At 39.2% G+C, this 19357-nt stretch overlaps 1 protein-coding gene and 1 pseudogene across 1 annotated transcript; one reads left to right on the top strand and one right to left on the bottom strand.

Annotated features, from left to right (window-relative positions):
• Positions 1–242: 242 nt before the first annotated feature.
• LOC149174805 (cysteine-rich receptor-like protein kinase 15) lies at positions 243–17830 on the bottom strand. Its single transcript, XM_089422694.1, has 6 exons — positions 16763–17830; positions 1991–2124; positions 1582–1792; positions 1254–1488; positions 880–1030; positions 243–723 (listed from the first exon to the last, which is right to left on the bottom strand). The coding sequence occupies exons 1-6, from the start codon at positions 17742–17744 to the stop codon at positions 490–492; spliced, it is 1947 nt and encodes a 648-aa protein (XP_089278820.1). The 5' UTR covers positions 17745–17830; the 3' UTR covers positions 243–489.
• On the top strand, positions 3384–3922 carry LOC149174806 (alpha N-terminal protein methyltransferase 1 pseudogene; annotated as a pseudogene).
• Positions 17831–19357: the final 1527 nt, after the last annotated feature.

Genomic DNA, 19357 nt, shown 5'->3' with positions numbered 1-19357 from the left:
GATTCTCTTTACTTAACATTCATAATTTGATCCTGTTAACTATAATACTAAATTTATTAGTATAATATATTTTACTACCATTAAAATATTGTAAATCACAACGAACATTTAGGTCAATAAAATAATAAAATGGAGGAAAATATAAACATTTACAATTCCTGATTTTTATAAATAAGATACATTTATTTGGAAAAAAAAAAAAAAAAAACTTTAATTGCGGTATGTTTTCCAGCAAACTTAGGTAAACAAAGCATCCGCCCAACTAAACATTTAGTATATGTCCCATTACTCGCTTCATAAATGACGCTCTAATAAACTAATGTTAAAGCGGTCACTGAAATCTCTCTTATTTGAAGTGCAGATATTGCATTACCAAGGTACCAACCCACTAATGGAATCATCGGGGTTAGAAGCAGGAGTCGGAGTGTGGGCGGATGACACAGAAGATGTGGTTGCAATTCACGATACAAAACTGCTTATTTTGGAAATTTAGGAAACGTAGGAACTCACAAAATCAGGCCTGGTGGGATCCGGTAAGGACGTCACTGAATCAGTTAAGAGCATCAAATTGACTGTAGACATCAGTGGGCGAAGATGGGATTCGGGTTGTGTACACAAAAGGCCAACCTGAATGCATCTCAAAGCTAGCGCCTCATCGCACGTTTCAAGTATCACTGGATCAATCAGTTGCACAATATTTCCTTCATCGTATAATCTCCATACCTGCATCAACAAAACGGGTTCGTCATATCCACAAGATGGACTGTAAAATCCGTTATAGCGTACTCTCCTAAACGGTTTATAGATTAACTAAACAACATGATATAGTTAAAGTAGATATGCAATATAGTTCGGGATACAACGGAAACAATATCTCACCCATCCCAAAAGAATCTGCATTTCTGGTGACAAACTGTAATCCGTGTTCTTTCTTCCTGTCATAATTTCAAGGAGAAGAACGCCAAAGCTATACACATCAGCTTTTACAGATAATTGTCCCTGCATAGCATACTCTGGTGGCATATACCCGCTGCATATCCAATGCACAATATCAAATATTGCATGATAAATTATTTGCATAGCAAACTGTGGTTGTATATCTTAGAAAGTAAAAGCTTAAACGAAAATGCAAGTCTCCAAATACAATACAAAGATGGCGTCAATTACTGTCAATTCTCTTGAAACGAAATCAGCGGAGAGTAAAACATATGCATTGACAGTGTATGGGAGTGATGATTGTATTGGAATCTTACTAAGTTCCAGCAACTCTTGTGCTGACGTGAGTTTCGTCTTCATGGAAAAGTTTTGCTAACCCGAAATCTGCTATCTTTGGATTCAGTTGTTCGTCCAACAACACATTGCTTGCTTTAATGTCCCGATGAATAATCCGCAGTGGAGAATCCTGGTGAAGATAGAGAAGCCCACGAGCTACTCCCATTATGATGTTGTAACGCTTCTGCCAATCAAGCGTTTTTCGTTTGTTTGGATCTGTATCGTGAATGAGCTTTAATTACATTCATTCTTGGAACATTAATGTTCATGGGCATTTACAAAGATAATAAAATGGAGGCCTTCACTCACCAAATAAGATTTTATCAAGGCTCTTATTGGGTAAATACTCATAAACAAGCAACCTTTCTGACCCCTCTGCGCAACCGCCTAGTAGATTCACAAGATTTTTGTGTTGGATTTTGGCCACAAGTTTTATTTCATTCAGAAATTCTTTTCTTCCTTGCATAGATTTTAAAGACAGCTTTTTCACTGCTATTTCTGTTCCATGCTGAGTAATTCCCTGTGAGATTCAAACCAAAATTGCTGTATGAAACTTTTTAAAAGTATTTGAGCTTAATTTTGTTGCAAAATACTTTTTTTTATCAAGTTAGTAATCTACGTCGAACCGTCATGGGTGCATTAGAGCACACTGCATATTTTCTTTAATTTAAGATTGTAAAAATGACTTCTTGTAGCTTTCTTAGTCGATATATATTACCTTGTATACAGGGCCAAAGCCTCCCTCTCCGAGCTTGTTATCATCATGAAAGTTTCTCGTAGCAGCTACTAATGTTTCCACTGAAAATACCATTTGTCGATTATGACTGAACAACGTGCTCTCGTCGTAATGATCTACACAATGAAAACACAGTTAAAAGTTATATTATAAAACACAAAAATAAAAATTCAATTTTATAATTTTTTTAACCAGGGAAACGATCGGTAACGAGTTTTACTGTGCCATAGGCCAGAAAATATAATAATTAAAAACAATTGTAAAATTAAGTTGTAGAAATACATAATATAAATATATTCCTAAATCATCTTAATAATAATAGGATGAAGAATGGTTTTAAATTTTACTTTTTATTTAATTTAATTTAATAATTATTTGGAATATTATTTATCATGTCGTCACTATGAACTACTTCTAGGAGCGCCGAGTGGAGGAGCGACAGTGACCAACCAGGTTTGTTTGCCCTGCTGCTGGCCAACCAAATTCTCCCTGCATATGATTGTTGACAATCTATTCATTTAAGGAGAAGTTAAAAATAATTAATTCCTACTTGTTTATGGTTGTAATTCTCCATTTGAGGAGTTTGTTTCTATATAATAGGAATTAGCTAGAATATAGTTTCTCCTAGTTTAGTGTGTGGTTGAGAGAATCTATCAACCACACTACTACGTCTAAGATAGAATTCCTATCTTGAGACTATTGCTTGTATAAATATGTCTGTAAATTTCCTCATTTATGATATAGAATATTTTTGAGTATGTGCTATTTTATCTTGGTATCAGAGCTTCAGAGCCCGTAAGGGCCTCTGGCCCTTCCTGGGCATAGAGAAATAAATTACTGAGTGTGTATAGCTTTATTAAATTTTTTGTTTGTCCATCAGAAAGCAGTTCTAGTGCTACGTAGGACTGAGCCTAGAGCGCTGTTGGTAAAAGCTCTAGAAGGCTGCACAAATCGAATCTCAAGAGGCAGATCTGTTTGTTGTATTGTTCCTGGCTGCGTGGAGATGGACGCTGCCCAAATCTGAACGATCTGAGTTGTGCCATTGCAGTGGGTAGTAAAGGAGTCCCGTGGAAAGAGCGTTGGAGAACGTTGGAGCGTTAGTTTCTCTGGGCAACCAGCAGAGGAATGATCAGTTCCTGTCAGGGCCATGGGCATCAAAGAAGCATGCAGGTAGCTCTGAGGAGCCAGAGAAGCTTTTTAATCTGCATACTAAGACGCCCGACTTCGTTAACGAATATGGCTATTACATTAAAGCCGATTCGCAGTCCCATCCTCCCAAGAAGCAACTGGTGAAAGAAGCAGAGACGTGAAGCCGATGTGACCATGTTAGAATGCACAGCGAATGTGATGATTGCCTGCTGTGTGTATGCTTTAGATGGAAAGAATCCTTGGGGTGTTGGACGGTTATGGGCATGTCAATGGCCAAGACGTGAAGGACAACAATGAGTTCTTTGTTGACATTCTTGGTGAACGCTTAACACAGAATGGGCATTTGGTTGCTTTGGATTGTGGAGCAGGCGTTGGGAGGGTCACAAAGAGCTGACTTCTAAAGCATTTTCATGAGGTGGATCTGGTAGAACCTGTTTCACATTTTCTGGAAAGTGCTCCTAAAAAGATGAAGGTTGGCAGTCAGTCCAAATCAGTGGCAAATCATTCTGTGAATTTTTACTGTATTTCTCTTCGGGAATTCACCCCAGACGAAGGCAGATATGATGTTATATGGATTCAATGGTGTATTGGTCACCTTACAGATGCTGATTTCGTTGCATTTTTTTTAATCGAGTCAAGGCGGGATTATATATATACAAAACGAAGGCCCAGAAAGGCTTTCCTCAAGAATTGTATCCAGTCAAAATGCATGCGTTGACAACAGAGTCACCTGCTATCGTGCAAGAGGTTACAGATAAAAATTAGACTTGAATCTGCGTGAGTGCTTGATCGGTGGAGCCTCAATGTTCAGGGCATAGGCCCTGTTCCCAAGCACTGGAGAGGCGAATGCGACAGTGCCGACGGAGTGTGTGGAGATCCGATCAGGAAGTAGCAGATAGGTCAAGCCCGGTGGTGTGTGCCGAGAAAGCGGTGGATAGTGGTTGCCAGATTGCACCTGAATCTGCGTGGAGCCTGGAGGTGGAGATTGCCTGGTGTGTTGTTGTTCGAGTGAAGGTGTCGGATCTACATGGGAGCCAGATCTGAGTCTGAGACCTCATTTAGTAGCGGTGATAGAGTGCTGAGAAATGTTGTGCTGGATTCGAAGATCTGCTCGGATCGGCGAAAGAGGGCTCAGCATTTGTTAAATGAACGTTTCTTTTTGGTTATTTTGCAACGGTGATAACATTGTCTGTCTGCTAATCCAGATTCGCGTGTTTTTTATGAACAAATTGAGCTCATTTTTTTCACTGTATTTGTCGAGAGTTCAGCCGTGGAGGTAGAAAATTGAATGTTGATTTATTTTGAGCTGGAACGCAAAGTCCAGACCTTGCAAACTGAGGCAACAACTTTGTCCACACAGCTGACTCTTTTGCAGAGAATTTGCTGGACTTCGACCCTGCGTGGAAGAAATTTGAAACTTCGCTAAAATCTGTGGAATGGGGTTTCGATTTGATTAAATTTGTTGCAGGAGACCCTATTGCGAGGATCAAAAAAACGGTGGAAGCTGTTCAGAGAGATGGACCAGAGTTTCTTCCACATTTGACAAAATTTGTAGGAATAGGGATCGGAGAGATCTGGGAATCCAGATTGACCTTGAATGCGATGGAGGATTGGACCATGGAGTCTTGGATTATTATTTTGAAGGGAAAATTGTGTTCTCTTCGTATGGTTGTGTGCCTATGTCTGGATCATCAGTGTTCGAGTGCACTGCATTGAGTCCAGGTGAAAAGTCGTCAATCTGATTCTTTATCAATAGACCCCTCACAGGCATCGTTGGTGAAAAATGGCTGCTGGTATGTTTGGAAAGTAATCATCTATGGGCAGAGATAGATAAATTAAACCTGAAGAATTTATGTTTTATTTAGTTTCTTGGAATCATGTTTAAATATTATTGAGCCTTATTGAGCCTAGTTAACTCAATGTAGGTAAAGTTGTTTCGTTAGAATTCATGACTCTAACAAATGACAGGATAAGCATGGAGTTCCAAGAATTTATTTGACAAAGATGCCCAAGATGTGAACAATGAACAAATGAGGTAAAGGAGCAGCGACAACGTTTATGGTGTACAACAAAGTAGATGTTTGTTTGAGTTAGTGTGGTTTGTGGAATAGACTCCCTAGCATGTTATAAACAAGTCCAGTTGTTGTAATGGTCATTGTATGTACCCAGAAACTCCAAAATGTTGAAGTATGAAATGTAAGCCTTTTAAAGGCATCTGAAAGTTCGTGGTGATCTTAAAACCACTTTGTAATGGTTTATGGTCAGCCTGAAACCATCTTTTGTCACTGTAAAATGATGGTTGGTGGTGAGCCAGAAACCATCTATAGAGTCTTAGTGGCTACAGGATTTGCCCGGAGGTGGCACATTTAAGTTCCGGATTTGCCCAGTGGTGGCAGATCGGACTTGCCCGGAGGTGGCACATTTAAGTTCTGGATTTGCCCAGTGGTGGCAGATCGGACTTGCCCGGAGGTGGCACATTTAAGTTCCAGATTTGCCCAGTGGTGGCAGATCGGACTTGCCCGGAGGTGGCACATTTAAGTTCCGGATTTGCCCGGTGGTGGCAGATCGGACTTGCCCGGTGGTGGCATATTGCCTGAGTGGCTAACGTGTACACGGGAGCTTTGTGCTCGTAGGAGCAGGTGGACTGCAGTAACACCTGGCTCATGGTCTCAGATATTGGTGTGTCTGAGCATAAGAGGGTCGGCGCACTTTTCTATCTGACAGTTGCGTCGAAAGGCGCAATCAGCGCAACTGTTTGCGATTGTTATTTGGACATGAATATTTGGCTTAGAAAGGCACTGATCTCTCTTTGTTTTTGGAAGTTCTGCACATGCAATTCACCCGATGGTGGTGGATTTGACTATCATGACAAATAGTCATTAAGGGGGGGAGTTAGAAATAATTAATTCCTACTTGTCTATGGTTGTAATTCTCCATTTGAGGAGTTTGTTCCTACATAATAGGAATTAGCTAGAATATAGTTTCTCCTAGTTTAGTGTGTGGTTGAGAGAATCTCTCAACCACACTACTGTACGTCTAAGATAGAATTCCTATCTTGAGACTATTGCTTGTATAAATATGTGTGTAAATTTCCTCATTCATGATATAGAATATTTTTGAGTGTGTGCTATTTTATCTGGAGAACCAATGTATGCAAGGTTTCATTGTCTTTCACCACGCTCTACAAAACTCCACCTGCCACAGAATAGTAATCAGGGCGTTTATGTGGCCCATCCAAATTAACCTATATGGCACCTACTGAAGGACCTATCGTTTTGAACTGAGGTGGTGTGTGCGATACGACACGTTCATACATCTCTCCACCTGCCCTTCATGCTCTCTGTAATTTTGATGCCTTGCCATATGTCCTTTCGTTTCTTTCTAGATTACTAGGATTACTCCCCCTTTATAGTTCCCTCCCATACATTTTCAGGAGGTTTGTTTCTGTCTTTCCCTCTCTGCGCTTTCTAGTGCAGGGGAGAAGACCTGATTCCTCTCTGGTGTTTGAAGGCTCATTTTTGCATCTAGCTGAGATAATTTTTTGGTTGCTATATTATTGCCCACTCCTTTAGCTGGAACACTTCCACTAGTCTATAGTTAGTTATTCTTCCGTTGGCGCTGATGTGTGGAGGAAGATTATCTCTCTACCTGGATCCATTGTCTTTGGTTTTGAATGGGCATTAATTCAGCTACATGTCTTTCTGATGCTGGTCTATTGGAGATAATGCAGTGCTCATCCCTCGGATTACGCTCGAAAATGAAGGGTTTTCTGTCTTCCATTACTGGTCATTAATGTTTTGGTCTGGATTTCCTAGCTGGTTATGGGCATCCACTGTTAACCTCAGGAAATTTTTTATTATTACTAAACCTTGCTCTGATATCTGAGTAAAAATTGGACAATGGTGGTGTATCTTTGAATTTTTCTGTTGCTGTGTGATTTGCCCGGATATTTCCTCCTGAAACTACTAAAATGGCATCCTCTGGTTTTTTCGGTCCCAGTTTTTTCAATTTGAATTATTTTCCGACATGCATGCTAGTCACGTCGATGGAAGGAAATTTTATATCTTGCATTCAATGAATGCCGCCATATTATAAAAATCTTTGTTGTCTCTGAATTTCATTTCTAATCCTTTCTACCACCTAGTCAGTAAAGAGATTTTCCGGAGTTTTCGTATCATGATTCATAGGACCCGTAGGCCGCCATTCCATATATCTATGCGGAACCTGTCTTTATTGTAACATTTTGTATTGTTTCCCCTTATCTCCTGTTTGACTATCTGCCAGTCTCTTTTAATATAGCCATCTTTCCATTTATATCGGAGCGTACTGGGGGTCCTTTTCCTGATCTCCTTGGATTTATCCATAGTTTTCCGGGACTTGCATTTTTTATGGACCCCTTATCCGATTCATCTGCTCTGTCAGCTATGGTACGTGCCACCATGGTTGCGGAGATGTCTATTGACAAATCAATGCACAAAGCAGACTGGCAATCCTCGATGGCCGCTGACATCATTGGATTTTCTCACTCTGGTGTGGACCCGGGTGGTGACAGGGAATGTATCCCTCCGAGACATAAAAGACCATCCCGCCCTGTCAAAACATCTCCTCCTCCTGATGCTATCAACCTGGACGGGCCCTTATTATCAGACAGAATTGCTAGTTTACAGAAGAGGGCACTTGTTGGCCGCTGGCATTTTCCGACGATGGACGACGCACAAATCCGATCTTGGATTTCTGCTAAATGGACTCCTCTCCTTGGATATAACCCGACCATTGTTCGCCTCATGAACAATTGGTACAACTTTCATTTTCTTAGGGTACGGGATCTAGAGTCCATCTTGGCCAAACCATGGGTACGAGATAGGAGTTTTCTTGCATTGAACAGATGGTTTATTGGATTCAATCCTCTCAGATGCACCCCGGAAAACAACTATATTTGGTTAAAGTTGCCCGGTCTCCCGATTGAGCTCTGGACTAAGGAATCGATGGCGAAAATTGGAAATGCTATTGGCCATTTCATATATGTAGATCCAAAGTGCATTGGGGCCAAGGACAAGCATGTCGCCTGGATTCTGATTGAAAAGGCTTATAGAGGCGATTTCCCGAAACTTATTGATCTATCTTGGGATAGGTCTCAAATTCAACAGTGTCTGGATTATTGGGGCGTTCCTTTTAGATGCTCTATTTGTCACAAGACAGGACATTTATTCCCTCAATGCCCTCGCCGTATTGGTGGAAGACATAAGTGGAAGAGCCATTCTCAAAAGATTCCTGATTCCACGAAGAATGGTGATGAAGATCCGATCTGCAATTATAATCATAATTCTACATCTTCCTTTGATGCTGATTTTCCATCATTATCTCCGGTCAAGGAAAATTCTCGGAGACGATCCTCATCCAGACCTATCTCTAGATCTCTGTCTGTAGATCCCATTCATCATAATAGTCCTGTCAAGGAGCATTATCCCAGGCCTGAATCTCTCCAATGCTCCTTTGGTAATGTCGCGGATGGACCCTCCCGACAGCTTGCAGATTTTCTGTAATATTCCTTCCCCTTCGAAACCGACTCATGATCCTGCTATACCTCCCCCTCCTTCCATACCCAATCCCACTCGGGATTTGCCTACATCATCTCACATTCACTATATCTCATCTTCCCCTCAATCTCCCCCCACTCAACATCCTCCTCCACATAGGGTCTCATCCCCTCCCTCCCATACTCCTCGAGACGTACACAAAGGAAAAGCTCCATGTACCTTGATTACTCCACAAAACTCTCCTGAGTCATCGCCCCATAATTCCTTCGATTGTGATATCGACCTCCTTCTCCAACGTGAATCTCTAAAATTGCAGCCGCTGACTATCCACAAGCCATCCCATCCCCCTTCTCCGGTTATTAGTCCAAACTCTGCTGGAAACATCACTGTCTGGTGTAAAAATAATCGAGATAGTAGACACTTCAGGGGAAGAAAGAATAGACTGGATGTATCTATTCGGGATTTATCTCTTGTTGATATTCCCATTACTGAAATAGCAGATGAGGTTGTAAATGTCCAGGGGCCCATTAGAGCAAATAGGCCTGTCTCGGCTACAAAATGATTGACATCCTTTCGATGAACATCAGGGGCCTTGGAGCCGGCCCAAAATTCTTGGCTCTAAAAGATCTTTTTTTGTCCTCCAGTTCAAAGATGTTTCTCATTCAAGAAACCATGCATGATAGCTTTCAATCTATTACATACTTCAGACGTATGTTTCCAACTTGGCATATGGTGGCCACAGATGCAAATGGATTATCTGGGGCCTGGTGGTCATATGGGATCCAAAATGGATTAAAGCGGTGGCTTTCAAATGTTTTGCAGGCATATTTCTCCTTGCATATTTTCGTGGCTCTTCGATGCCGATCCATATTCTGAATATATATGCTCCTTACAAAGACCGCATCCTATTCTGGGACCAATTTCTTTCTTCAGAATTTCTTGAATTAAACTCCCTAGTTATCGGTGGGGACCTAAATTGTACTCTTAGCAGCGATGAAATATGGGGAAATGGAAGAAAACGTGACTCTGTTGGTTGTCACATTCGGGATGCCATCATTCAACAAAACTATGTGGATGTCCAACCAACTAATTTCGGCCCTACTTGGGATAATGGAAGGATAAACGAGGCTTTCCTTGCTAAAAGATTGGACAGATTTCTTCTTCATGAGTCTTTGATTGATAGATTTGGGATGCCGATGGTAAAGATCATACCATCATACATCTCAGATCATAGACCTATCTCCATTCATTGGATTAGATCTGGGCACAGATGCGGATATCCCTTTAAATTTAACCGCACATGGCTTGAAGATGACCTATTTAACAAGCACATACAAGAATTGTGGCAAACTATATCTCGGGCAGGTCTGGCTGGATCCCGACCTTTCTTGGACAGATTGGCTTCTCTAAGGGAGGGAGTAAAAAGGTGGCAAAAGGAAAAAGTTATGACAAATAGAGCCGCCCTGCGGGACATTCAAAAGAAATTGGACATATTATCAGCCCACTTTAATGGTTCCACTATCTCTCAGGCTATCTGCTCCCAAATTTGGACTTTGGAAAAAAAGAAGCAAAAAATTCTATCAGAGGTAGAAGCCACCTGGCGCCTTAAAAGTCGAGCTATTTGGCTCAAGGAGGGTGATAAAAATACAAATTTTTTTCATATATATGCTAATATGCGCAGGGAAGTTAATTCTATTTGGAGCATTAAGGATGAGGATAACAACACTTGTTCTACACAGGACCAGATCTCGGATGTTGCTGTAAAATATTTCAGAAAGGCTTACAGTAGGGACATTGGCTCAGATATTGAGGATATTTTGTGGGGAATAGATCCATATCCTACTATGTTTGATGAAGATCGGAACAGTGCTCTATTTTCTGCGGTCTCTGAGGAGGAATTGCTGGCTACTATGAAATCTTTCCAAAAAGATAAATGTTCTGGCCCAGACGGCTGGTCTATTGATTTTTTCATCCACTTCTTTGATTTATTCAAATGCGAACTCCTTAACATGGTGGAGGAATCCAGGACTAAAGGTCATATATGCAGGGAATTAACATCAACATATATCGCATTGATTCCAAAAAAAAGAGTGCCTAACTCTTTTATGGACTATAGGCCGATTTCCTTGTGCAATGTTCTGTATAAGATCATTTCCAAGATTATTGTTGTTAGGCTGAGAAATACTTTATCTATCCATATATCCCCAGAACAACATGGTTTCCTAAAAGATCGTAATATTTTGGAGGCGGTAGCACTCACACAAGAATGCCTACATTCCATGCATATAAAAAAGTCAGAGGCGGCAATATTAAAAGTTGACCTTAAAAAAGCTTATGATTGTGTCGACTGGGGGTTTTTAAGGTGCCTGCTATTTAAGATTGGGCTTGATGGACAATGTATAAATTGGATTATGGCATGTGTGGTTGATGTAAATTTTGTTGTCCTTGTCAATGGCATTCCATCTCCCTTTTTCAAGGCGGCTAGGGGTTTGCGGCAAGGTTGCTCTTTGTCTCCTCTGCTCTTTATTCTGGTCATGGATTCTTTGAGCCTTCACATAAAGGGAGCGATTCTACAAAATAGGTACAGACCTCTCCCTATTTGCAGTGGGATATCCATATCACACAATTTTTTTGTCGATGATATACTTTTATCGGCACTGCTTTGTAGGGAGACTTGGATTCGATTACATAAAATTTTGAATTGTTTTCAAAAAGCAACCGGGATGTCTGTAAATGAAGATAAATCTTCATTTCATGTTGAGAATATACATGGGGACCTTATCACATTTCTCTCTCAACTTTTCAAGATAAAAGTATATCCGATCAATCAAGGTTTGAAATACCTTGGCTTTAACTTGAAATCTGTTGGTTATACAGCTAATGATTGGTCTTGGTTACCTGAGCATTTTTATAAGAAAATTTCAGGATGGCAATACAAATGCTTGACCATAGGCAGCAGGATGATTTTGACTCAGGCGGTTCTGGCTCAGATAATGGTATATTGGGCACATCTTTTCCTCATTCCAGCTTCCATTATCAGCAGGCTCAACAGAATGACTGCCTTCTTTATTTGGCGAAACTTCAAATGTTGGCCCGCCCAAAAAAGCACGGGGGATGGGGCATAATGGACTTAGATTTGTTTCGAAAGGCTTTGTTATGTAAATCTATGTGGAAAGCTATCATGGGGGATTCCATATGGAGTAATGTTATAAGATCGAAATATATGGAAAACAAAGCTATTACTTTCTGGTGCCGAATGGGATACATTGGATCTCCTAGGGGTTCGGCCATCTGGAGAAGTTTCAGGAAGATTCAACAGTTCTTCTTAAAAAATCTGATCTGGAAATTCCAGTCTGGCAAGAACATTATTATTGGCTCGGATGAATTTGCTGGTGGGTCTGATAGGACCCATTTTTCCCCACGTCTGATTGCGGCTCTGCACAATAGGGGTATATTTTATTGGGATAAAGTCATACTCAGATGGGAAGGAGCCATACCAATATGGAAATCTGCTGACGACCTGGGTCTTAGGAACACATTAGCTCAACAATGGAATGGGATCGTAATAAACTTGCGGGATAAAGGCATCCTTCGATCTGGGGAAGAGGATTACTTAATATGGAAGGGTCTTGGAGGCAGTACTAATATATATGTCAAGCACATTTACCAACTTCTTATTCAATTAGGTACTGATCAGTGCAATCACATCTTCCCTGCTTCATTCTGGAAAACTCGTTGTCCCCTCAAGATCATTCTTTTTGCTTGGCTGGTATATCATAACAAGAACCTTACTTGGGAAAATCTCCAGAAGAGACAGTGGTATGGGCCGTCCAGGTGTCCCCTATGTAAGGCTGATGCGGAAAATAATCTCCATTTGTTCATTCTCTGTAGGCAATCTCAGATTATCTGGCAGAATGTGGCTGCACATTTTGGGCTAATCAGAATCTCTTTCCCCTCTATTGATGAAGCTTTCGGATGCTGGAGTGATATGAATAGTGACATGAGACCTATTCCATTGTTGGTCATCTGGGCAATTTGGAAGTGGCGCAATGCTTGTATTTTTCACTCTAGAATGGAATGCCATCAATCAGTATTTGACTCCATACTGAATATGCACAACTCTCTGGACTCTCAAAAACACACTTGGATCAGAAAATTGGGGAAAGTTCCATCCATGGATCCATTGGATATCCCTCGTGCCTACTTTGATGGTGCTGCACAACAGGGTGTTTGTGCTTGCGGGGTCTTAATTATCCCTGTTGTTGGACAACATTATGAAATATATTGGAATGGTGGGACTGGTACAAACAATAAGGCGGAGGTTATGGCTCTTGCAGGCCTACTTTCCTTATCTGATTTTCTCAACTTGCAGGGTCTGAAAATTTATGGAGACTCAAAGATGATCATAGACCATGTCCGATCCAAAAATGCCATCAAGAACTATAATCTTTCAGGATGGCTGGAAAGGGTTATGTCTATATGGCACAACAGACCCGACTATTCCATTGAACATATTGATAGGGGCAAAAACACTGTTGCGGATGCATTATCGAAACAAGGTCTACATTCTTAGCATGGCAAATGGATGATGTACATCACTGTGGATACCACTTCCTATCAGATTTTGGATTTTCAAATGCCGGGTATATGACTCTTTCTTTCATTGTCCACAAGTCTGGTATGTTCCTACGACCTTTCTTTTGCATTTTATCCTGGATGACCTCTGCCATTAGTTTGCATTATCATGTATTTTGTTTAACAGTACCCTCATATCAAAGCTATGCTCTGAAGATGTTGAACAATCAGTCGGTTTTCATATGTTTCTGGTTACCACAATTCACATATAATGTTCGGTATTTAGATATACAGGTTCTACTTATATATCTCCATCATATATAGTATGTTTAACATTTCTATATATATTTTTCATAATGCAATATATTAGCTTTTTTTCTTGCTAAAAAATAAATAAATTTTATAATCATTATTAACTAAAATTAATATAACCATTATCAATTAAACTACCTCAAATAAACAAAATTAATAATAATAATTAACATTTACTAAACTATTAGATTTAGCAAAACAAAAACAAAAACAATAATTGAAATTCTTTAATATTAAAATAAATTTATAATAACCTTTAATTTTTATTTAGATTTTTCCTTACCAATATCTCTGAAAAGTTTGAACAAGTGACCAAACTAGAAAAGTGGGAAGATAGATTTGATAAGCAAACAGCATAAATCGCGCATTTCATTTACCGGAGACTTACTATTAAAAATAACAATTGTGGCTAATAATTTAATTCGGCAAACTGTGCCAATCTGGATACTATATATATAATTTCGATTCTTAAGTCAGTTAATATGTACGTTTAAATCAACTATATATATATTGATTTCAATAAATATGTCTATATACAAAAATATAATTTAAATAATAAAAATATAATTTTATAAAAAATTACAACATTTTTATTTAAAAAAAAATTAATTTAATTAAATTCAAAATAATTAAATTGATTTTTTCTAAATATATTTTAGAATTATAATAGATAAAGGCATTATTTAAATAAAAAATTAAATTTAATTAAATTCAAAATAATTAAATTGATTTTTTCAAAATATATTTTAGAATTATAATAGATAAAGGCATTATAATAGATAAAGGCTTTGTGATTTGTCAATTGAGTGAGACTACCCCGGTGACTGGGAGGAACATCCTACGCACCCACCCAGGTTATACATGTTGCAACCTGTGCAAAAAGATGAAGTCCTGTTAATTTATCAGCTGTCTGTTTGTTTGTGAGCCGCTTGGTAGCTTGTAATTATACCTTCAAACATTTAATTTGAATAAAAAAATTTAATATTTTATGAAAACCTGTATCACCCCATTTCAAAAAAACACTGACCCAAAATAATTAAACCGAAATTTTCAAGATATATCCTACAACCAAGGATATATAAAGGCTTAACGAGGGATTAAGGTGAGCCCATATATCGGGTCGTTGCTGTTGATTGATAGGGTCATTAGTAAGAAGTGCAGTGAGAATGTGGCTGACATAGCTGAGCACAATATCTTTGTCCAGAAACCAGTGGTTTCACCACTAGACCGCAGCAACAGAAGAAAGTTTATCAGGCCGTCAAGCCTATAGAATCCATGAAAAGTGACAGGAAGAAGCAGGAGACGCAACAACAGAGAAAGTCTCAGGCGATCATAGAATCCATGAAAACTGACAGGAATAAGCAGGAGACACATCAACAGAGAAAGTCTCAGTTAATCAGGCCATCAGGCTTACAATATCGGAGAAAACTGAGAGAAAGAAGCAAGTCCTGAGCTAGAATCTACAGCCCAGAGATACCACTTTTTTGAAAAAGGCGGTATTTTGCCATTCTTGAACATTAATCTTTCGAACTTAAAAAAGGTTTGATGCTATGAAAAGGGGTGGGGAGAGGGAAACGAAGATGGAGGGGAGGCCATCAAGCCTATAGAATCCATGAAAAGTGACAGGAAGAAGCAGGAGACGCAACAACAGAGAAAGTCTCAGGCCATCAAGCCCATAGAATCCATGAAAACTGACAGGAATAAGCCGGAGACGCATCAACAGAGAAAGTCTCAGTTAATCAGCCCATCAGGCTTACAAAATCCGACAAAACTGAGAGAAAGAATCAAGTCCTGAGCTAGAATCTACAGCCCAGAGATACCACTTTTTTGAAAAAGGCGGTATTTTGCCATTCTTGAACATTAATCTTTCGAACTTAAAAAAAGTTTGATGCTATGAAAAGGGGTGGGGAGAGGGAAACGAAGATGGAGGGGAGGCCATCAAGCCTATAGAATCCATGAAAAGTGACAGGAAGAAGCAGGAGACGCAACAACAGAGAAAGTCTCAGGCCATCAAGCCCATAGAATCCATGAAAACTGACAGGAATAAGCCGGAGACGCATCAACAGAGAAAGTCTCAGTTAATCAGGCCATCAGGCTTACAGAATCCGAGAAAACTGAGAGAAAGAATCAAGTCCTGAGCTAGAATCTACAGCCCAGAGATACCACTTTTTTGAAAAAGGCGGTACTTTGCCATTCTTGAACTTTAATCTTTCGAACTTAAAAAAGTGTGATGCTATTAAAGGGGGTGGGGAGAGGGAAACGAAGATGTAGGGGAGGGGAGAGCTAAGGGGAGGGCTAAGGAAAACTAGGATTTAGAGGAGGGAAGATTATCCTGGGTTTTTACTAATAGTTAACCTTGTAGCCATCATTTTAGTTAAGAAATTGTTATTCTCAATTTCAAGGGCTTACCTTATGACTTTGGTGGACCGGAAGGAGACCATCTTGGCTTTCTTAAACAAATTAAATGCTTGGTATTATCTTGGTATTGTGAGAGTGCTTCCCTATAGCACGCTTAGCTGTTTTGTGAAAGCGTTCAACAATGTACTCCTTGAGCGGGGCTTTAAAAGACCTCCCAGTTTAGCCTTTGATAGACTCCTAGGTTAAGCATAGAGTCAACCTTGTCTTTCGGCAAATATTGATCATTAGATTGGGCTTTTTGCTCGGGTAGAAAGGCAACACCAAAAATCTGCTTGATCTGAGAAGATGAATAACCATTAGCATCGAAGGCGTGTCTTAAAAAAGCTTAAAAAAACTTAAAAACACAGACAAAGAACCCGCAGTGTTACTCTAAAAACAATTGTGTTAAAAAAAGCCTAAAAACACAGACAAAGAACCCACAGTGTTACTCTAAAAACAATTGTCAAATATAATTCACTGTTAAAACCTGTATGCAGAGATTTTTAGAACCATTTCCATGGATCTTTATTCTATATTATTTAGGAAAACATCTTACAAAACCATCCACACTTGTGTACAGGTTTAATAAATCTGAAAATTCATTGGATCTTTATTCTATAATATTTAGGAAAACATCTTACAAAACTATCCACACTTGTTTACAGGTTTAATAAATCTAAAAATGCATTGAAAATTAAATCAAATCGAGGGTTTAGATTAGTATTTGCTAGTTTTCAATAACATACAATACCTACGGGTTCATATAATCATGTGGCAGTAATACCTTGGTATCCCCTTCGAAATATGGCAGACTTCAGCCTTCTCGCCGTTGCGAACGCGCATATGATTAACACGAGAACCAAGCCACCCGCAACACCTAAAATTATGTGTGTTCTTCTGTGTGAAGACTTGTTCTGTGGACTATTGCCCGCCCCCCCTGGAGGGGCTTGTGCTAACACAGACGAATTATAGAAAGGATATACTTCATAACGAAGGTTGCAGCTTTGACTCCAATACTGAACTCCTGCAGTCGTGTTAAATGTGAATATTTTATTGATTGAGTACGATAGACATGCGTTGCAGTCTTCTCTGTTTAGATCTCTGGTGCACTGGACCTGACCGTAAATCCGTTGAGACAAAGAGTCGAGAGCTTTACCGAAAGCATATCGTTTCGTTTCATTTGCCGCTTCAGCTGCCAAGTTATTTAAGAGATTTTGAGCAGCCACTCGAAAGTCAGCGGCCATGAGGACCCCCGTGTCCTCATGTCCAAAGAGCTCAGCCACAATAGACCCTAAATCTGTGTCCAGTTTTCCAATGAAACTATAGTTTTCGTAACGTAAGAAACAGTGAAAAGACCATGTACTACTGCCAACGGCATAAGCACATTGTTGTCGTACAGTAGTCGTTGCCAACTGCCAGCAAGTGTGGCATTGGTCGACTGTCAGGTCTGCCCTGCACTGGAAGAGGCCATATACTCCGCCAGAAACAGAGATGTTAAACCCACCTTGATTTGCTGCTTGGGCAAGAGAATCAAGTACTCTATTCAGATTGCTCTCAAACGGACTGTCTTTTGTAGAGTTGATGCTATTGCAATTTGTTGTCGGCGTCTCTGTGACTGCGTTGCAAGTCTGTCCGTGAAGAGTAATATTGATCAAGGCTGGAAGAACAACAATAAAGTAGAAGAGGGTGATAGTTTGGCCGATCAGGAGAGAGGTTGCAGAATCCCTTGCATAAAAGTGCATATTCGTTGGGATTCTAATTGCCATCGAACAGTGGAGACCGTAGATAGAGATACCAGTGATGCCACAAGAAGTTTATGCTATTCTGCTGAGATACCGGTGATGCCACAAAAATTTATGCTATTCTGCTAATACGGTGGTTAATCAGTAAGAACCTCATACTGCGCGGTCCATGAATACTTGTAATCGGAATATCTTGGTCTGACGTCACCTGACTCCTTCAAAGAGGGAATCTTTGCCACCGAAACGCAAGTCAAGGGCGCGTGAATTGACACTCAAATTGCATTATATTCGTGATTGTTTTTGATATTTTTGCCCTTTTTAATTTAAGGGTAGGTGGATGCAGTGATGGAATTTGACGGGCATTTTGCCCGTCATAAGGCTTTTTGCACGTATTTGATCGCTGGAATTTGTTATTGCCCTTTTTGAATGATATGTATGGAAGAGTAAAAGATGGATTTTTGACGTTTGGAACTTTTTCCAAAACGTTCTTACGCACCAAACGTTTTTACGTGGCAAGTTTTTTCATATAACTGGGTATTTTTTGGGCAAGTTTTTTTAATTGAAAATTACGCTTCTTTATTTTTCATATAACGGGGTATTTTTTGGGCAAGTTTTTTTAATTGAAAATATGCTAAATTCTAATCAGCGTCGGTGACTCGGTAAGCAATAAACATATTAAATTACGATCCGCATTATTTGGAATCAGAGCAGAGTAGGAACGGTAACTTTCCAGATAGTATATAGAATCACAATCTACCTTGCTTTCTGCTACTTTTAATGTACACCGCATTTACGCTGTCTACTTCCCTGACACTCTCTCTCAAGGCATATGCCCATTCAGACTTACCTTGCACGCCCAGTTCAAGATTGACTCCAAGAAAAGTTCAAGATTGACTCCAAGGAAACTCTCAGGAAACTGCAAATTTGCGCTTCAAGTTAGTGATTGATTTTTTTTTCTTCAAACACTGTGGATCTGATTGCTGCTACGTTTTAGTTTTTGATTTAATAAGTAATTTAATTTTTTATTTCACAAGAGATTTGTATGTGTAACTGCTCATAGCTCTTTAAAACAAGGGTTTATCACTATGCAGAATATGGTTTCTTGGCCTAGAAATTGACATTCCACTGAAAGTTTCTTTTGGTTTTCAAAAAGCTTCTGGGTTTTTAAACTTATTTTACAGCGAATAAATCTGTTAAAACTTCAACCGACAGTGATAAAAACAAAAATTATTTTTTGTTTTTAAAAAGATTCTTGGTTTTTAAACTTATTTACAGCGAATAAATCTGTTAAAACTTTAACTGACGGTGAAAAAAACAAAATTTTAATTTTAATGACCAATTGTAAATATGTAGATTTAATCAAATTGATTGGGAATGAAGTAATCTCTATATTCTGGAAATCTCTCTTTAGCCAAACATAGCATTATTTCTTTTGATGACGAGTAGTGTTGCCTTGAGATGGTTTATTAATTTCTATTTTCAGGGTTTGGTCAGTCACTATCAAAAATTCCTTGCAAATTTCTGAAATATTAATATTAATGACAGTTTTTTTTTATCAATCTAAACTTTTCATTAGTGGATCTTAAATATAGAAGTATATTTAATTTGTTTTTATACTTTATTCTCAAGTTTTGTTT

Source organism: Pinus tabuliformis, chromosome 4_1, assembly GCF_031772625.1.
Source record: "Pinus tabuliformis cultivar Carrire ecotype Pingquan chromosome 4_1, CPIR1, whole genome shotgun sequence".
In the NCBI taxonomy this organism is placed as follows: Eukaryota; Viridiplantae; Streptophyta; class Pinopsida; order Pinales; family Pinaceae; genus Pinus; species Pinus tabuliformis.
Note: the sequence above shows the minus strand (reverse complement) of the source record. Positions and strands in the feature narration are given on the sequence as shown.

What these genes read in the sequence shown, in the direction of transcription:
- LOC149174805 (XM_089422694.1), bottom strand. Translation starts at nt 17,744, where the DNA reads ATGGCAATTAGAATCCCAACGAATATGCACTTTTATGCAAGGGATTCT. An exon ending in CCTTGATAAAATCTTATTTG is followed by an intron (nt 1,489 to 1,581) that starts GTGAGTGAAGGC and finishes TTCACGATACAG; the next exon opens with ATCCAAACAAACGAAAAACG. An exon ending in ACAAGAGTTGCTGGAACTTA is followed by an intron (nt 1,031 to 1,253) that starts GTAAGATTCCAA and finishes TTGGATATGCAG; the next exon opens with CGGGTATATGCCACCAGAGT.